The sequence below is a fragment of the Centroberyx gerrardi genome, chromosome 5, assembly GCF_048128805.1.
Source record: "Centroberyx gerrardi isolate f3 chromosome 5, fCenGer3.hap1.cur.20231027, whole genome shotgun sequence".
NCBI classification, from domain to species: Eukaryota; Metazoa; Chordata; class Actinopteri; order Beryciformes; family Berycidae; genus Centroberyx; species Centroberyx gerrardi.
Window position 1 is genome coordinate 10848752 of NC_136001.1, and position 4332 is coordinate 10853083.

Genomic DNA, 4332 nt, shown 5'->3' on the forward strand with positions numbered 1-4332 from the left:
AAGCACCATACAGAACAGATCCAATTGTCTTCCACATACTTCTGAGATCAGAAAACAATTACTTTTTTTTACTGGACTTACTCTTTAAGGCATACAGCATCAATAGCACACGACAGTAGGTGGAATATGCAGGCACTGCTGAAAAACATTATCCATACAAACCAAATCAACCAAAGTTCATGTACAACTGCTGCAACCTCATGTAATTTTAATTACATGTAATCAGTTTAATGTGTGTCTGTATCAGCTGCTTATTAGCTTATTCAAATCAAATCTCGGTTAAAACACAGAGGTTATGCAGTCAGTCTCTTTGCATGTGCATGTAAGGATTGTGTTGTCTATGCTCAGCGACATGTTGGGAGACAGCAAAGGGACGAAAGCGTTGGAGTTCTTACCCTTGACCTGACCTCTGGACCCTGAGACAGAGGGACCCAACAAAATCTTAGGGAAGGGCGGGGAGTCTCTAACGGAGGCTGTTGTCCTCCGTGTGCGAACACACGAGTTCCCGGAAACACTCCCGGAAACGCGTGGAGAGCAGATTGTAGATGATGGGGTTGACGGCGGAGCTGAGGTAGAAGAGGATGCCTGACAGGATGTGGACACACTGGTAAATGTCGTGCATCAAGTCGGTCCACTGGCTGACGGAGCTCCACAGGAGCCGCTCGATGTGGAAGGGCGCCCAGCAGACTCCGAACACCGCCACGACAATCGCTAGAGGATCAGGAGTGAGTGAGGGAAGGAAGGAAGGAGGGAAGGAAGGAATGAGTCAAGTATTTAAAGCTAAAATATGCAACTTTTCGCACTGAGGCAGTCAAGTGTATTGTTAGTCCTGCCCTCCTCCCCCCCAAATTTACACCCAACACTTGTTTCTCATCTTGATGAGTTGGGACACTTTGAAACGGCATATCGCCTGAGGCTGAGGTTACATCCCTTAAGACTCCACAGGCATTAAAAAAAGAAGACGTGAACACAGGCAATCCCTAATTAAAAAAAGACAATGTCAATGTTCAGTGATTTCCAAAGGATTTTGTCTGTTTACACTTCGCTGTTCTTTCATGTCTTACAGCTTTCTGCCATTGTTGCGTTGTTGTTCTCTGTACATGACAGCTACAACGCCCGTATGACACGCCCACTTTAAATGGTAGACACCCCAAAACGTCTGTAACATAATTTAAAAGCCAATTACAGGCAAATAGGGGGGAATTAGTCATGAACACATCAGGGTCACAGACACAGACTGATGATGTATAATATATCTTATTCATTCATTGCTATTTTAATGTGATAGAAGTTGCATATTGCAGCTTTAAAGTCAAGGAAAGATGTAAATGAGGTTGCTAGGATAATGTACTCCCATTACATTTCTGTTCATGTAACCCATAAGATAAAACTGAACAAAGCATTGATCCTGGTGTGTATAGTTTTAACTGCTTCAGGATTTCATGATTCCTTTGTTCATCCCAGTTTGAAAATTGGCACGCTGAGGAGCAGAGCATGCTCTGACTCAGCACCAGAGGACTCTTAGGATCTCTCTTCTAATCAAAGCATTATGCTCTTAGGGCACATGCTACTCTCACTGAGGGGGTGCAGCAGAGTGTTTGAACATATGGTATGAAACTTGGTGCTTCTCCACACAGTGAAAATAACACAGTGGAATTAACACCGTGACACAGCGTGGAGGAGATATTTATGAATATGTGACTGACGATAATTTGACACTTACATTTGACACTCCTATCTGCCATGTGAATAACATTCTCTCTGCTCCAGTTTAGCATTCTCTTGAATGGAGCATCAGACTGGATTCACATACTGTACATACCCAGCATAACTTTGACTAAAATGCTACATGATGGTTGTCAGGACCCACTGACAACAAAGGGGCTGGCGAGCTTTGCGGACATGGCCCATTTAACAATGAAAGCACTATATAGATATATGCTGAGGGCCAACTGACGGATATTTTCTGACTCACTGAAAGAGGGAGAAGAGGGACAATACTCGCACACCAATTATCTACTAATTTACATTGGTAGATACAGTAGTTATATTGGGTAATTGGAGAGGTGCATTGAATACTGTGGCAGAACTGTGCTAACACTGTATATGCTATCCTGTTAAGCCCTAAAGCTTATAGGAGATGTGGAGCAAAGAGGCACGGCTCGGAATACAAATTTCCTTTCCAAAGAATCAACGTTACTTTCTCATTATTTTGCCTGTGTTTTCATCACGTTTTGTGTTTGGAACACGTCTGGGCATTGGCACCTCAGATTAGAATGGGCCAACTGGTAAGGCACGTTTTCTGAGAAAGAAAGATGCTGAGCTAAATCCGCATGTGTTTGGCATCAAGGTAAACATAAACAAAACAACATACAGTAAACAGATTCAGCTTGCTATGCACAGTACCAGGGTTGGGGCCGTTGATGAACCGAATTGAGAATGCATGTTACATTCCATTTCAGTTCCTGGAGTTGGAATTGGAATTGGAATGTCACCCAGCTCCAAGTAAACAGAATTGGAATTGAATTGGAATGACAGGAAACAGAATTATCAAATTCCACTTCTAAGAGAGGTTGTCTCGACTCGCTAGACATTATAAATCAAAACTTATGAATCAAATAGTTAAACAACTCAAATACATTCAATTATGTATGTATTATGATTACGTTATGCATCAAATGTCACCTGAAAGTTTCCTTAAACATTTTATGTTATTCAGTTTGATAATATACACTATGTGTAATCTCAGATATGTGGTAAGAAAAAACAAAAAAACACTGAATTTCATTGAATTATATATATATATACATATATATATGTATATATATATAAATAATATATATAATATATATATATAAATAATTCAACTTTCTGAAATTCCAATTGAATTCCAATTCTTTCCTGTAGGTTTTTTCGAATTCCAATTCCTCAGTTGAATTGGAATCCATGCATTCATTCATGAGGAGCACAAACATGCGGGAAAAACTACAGCAAAGGGGCAAAATCCCTTGAATGAAGGTGATAACTTTAACTATGGTGACTAGAGCAAAAACTCACAGAGCATCTTGGTGACTTGTCTCCTGCGCCCGTGCTCCACGTGGATCTTCCATCGAGTGCTGGAACTGCAGTTCTTTCCCAGGTTCCCACGGGACTGGCGCTTCTCTCTGCACAGATGAACACCCATCACCAGGTACAGCACACTGATCACCATCATGGGTACAAAATAGAAGCAAACGGTGGTGATCTGCATGACCAAGTTATAGATCCACAGTGGTTTCAGCACGGTGCAGATGGCCGACTCCTCCATCCTGCCCGGTAGGTAGAAGATGCCGTGCAGCGAGGTGTTGGGGACGGCGCAGAACATAGACGCCGCCCACACGACGGTGATGACCCGCTTGGCATGCTGGTTCGTGGACAGGTAGCGCGTTTTGAGCGGGTGCACCACAGCTATGTACCTCTCCACGCTCAGGGCCGTGACGTTGAGGATGGAGGCGAAGCAGACCGTCTCGAAGAGGAAGGTCTTGAAGTAGCAGCCTCCCTCGCCGAAGGGGAACGGGTAGTTCTGCCACAGGTCGTAAATCTCCAGGGGCATCCCGAACAGCAGCACGAGCAGGTCCGACACGGCCAGGCTCACCAGGTACAGGTTGGTGGGGTTGCGCATCTTCTTGTGCTTGGCGATCACGGCGCACGTGAGCAGATTGCCGGACAAGCCGGTGAGGAAGATGAGCAGGTAAACGAGGGTCACGGGGAGGAAGAAGGGGGATCGTTTCAGACCCAGGATCTCAGAGAGGTAGTCGTCGGCGGATTGGTCGTTGGTGTAATTCCCAGTGGCGTTCAGCTGCATGGTGGCGTTGTGGAACATGGTGTGCAGTTTGGATAAGTTTGAGAAGGAGATCTGCAGAGAGTGTTCCATTTCAGAGAGGAAGGCCTTGGCATCCTATGTGTGTGTTTCTGGGTTCATTCAACATTGGGGGGCCTGATGAGAAAATAGAAAATAAAAGATGAATCAAAAAGGGCTATCAGAAGAGGATTTGATTTGATTTTTACTTTCAAAAATCACTGCACACGATCCTGCATGGTGATGACTTTGTGGTGCCACTCTCTCAGTTTAACAATTTACTTCCACTTGTTTCATAACCTTACAAGTCACACCTTTCACCTGAAACTAAATTATCCATGTGCTCCCATTAGGCTACAGCAATTTAACTTCACACTATACAGGAAAATTTTAAGCATATTCAGATAGTTATAATAATTATCACCCTGCATGCAGATGGAAATTAGGATCCAAAAGGTCTTAAAGCAATAGCAGGTGATTCCTTTTCTGAAGGA

General features: G+C 43.5%; 1 protein-coding gene across 1 annotated transcript; it reads right to left on the reverse strand.

Moving 5' to 3' along the window:
• Nucleotides 1–279: 279 nt before the first annotated feature.
• Nucleotides 280–3922, reverse strand: nmur3 (neuromedin U receptor 3). The gene is given in 3 exon segments (XM_071921006.1): nt 280–471; nt 473–711; nt 3058–3922. Coding segments are annotated over 3 exon segments (1287 nt in total). The 5' UTR covers nt 3914–3922.
• Nucleotides 3923–4332: the final 410 nt, after the last annotated feature.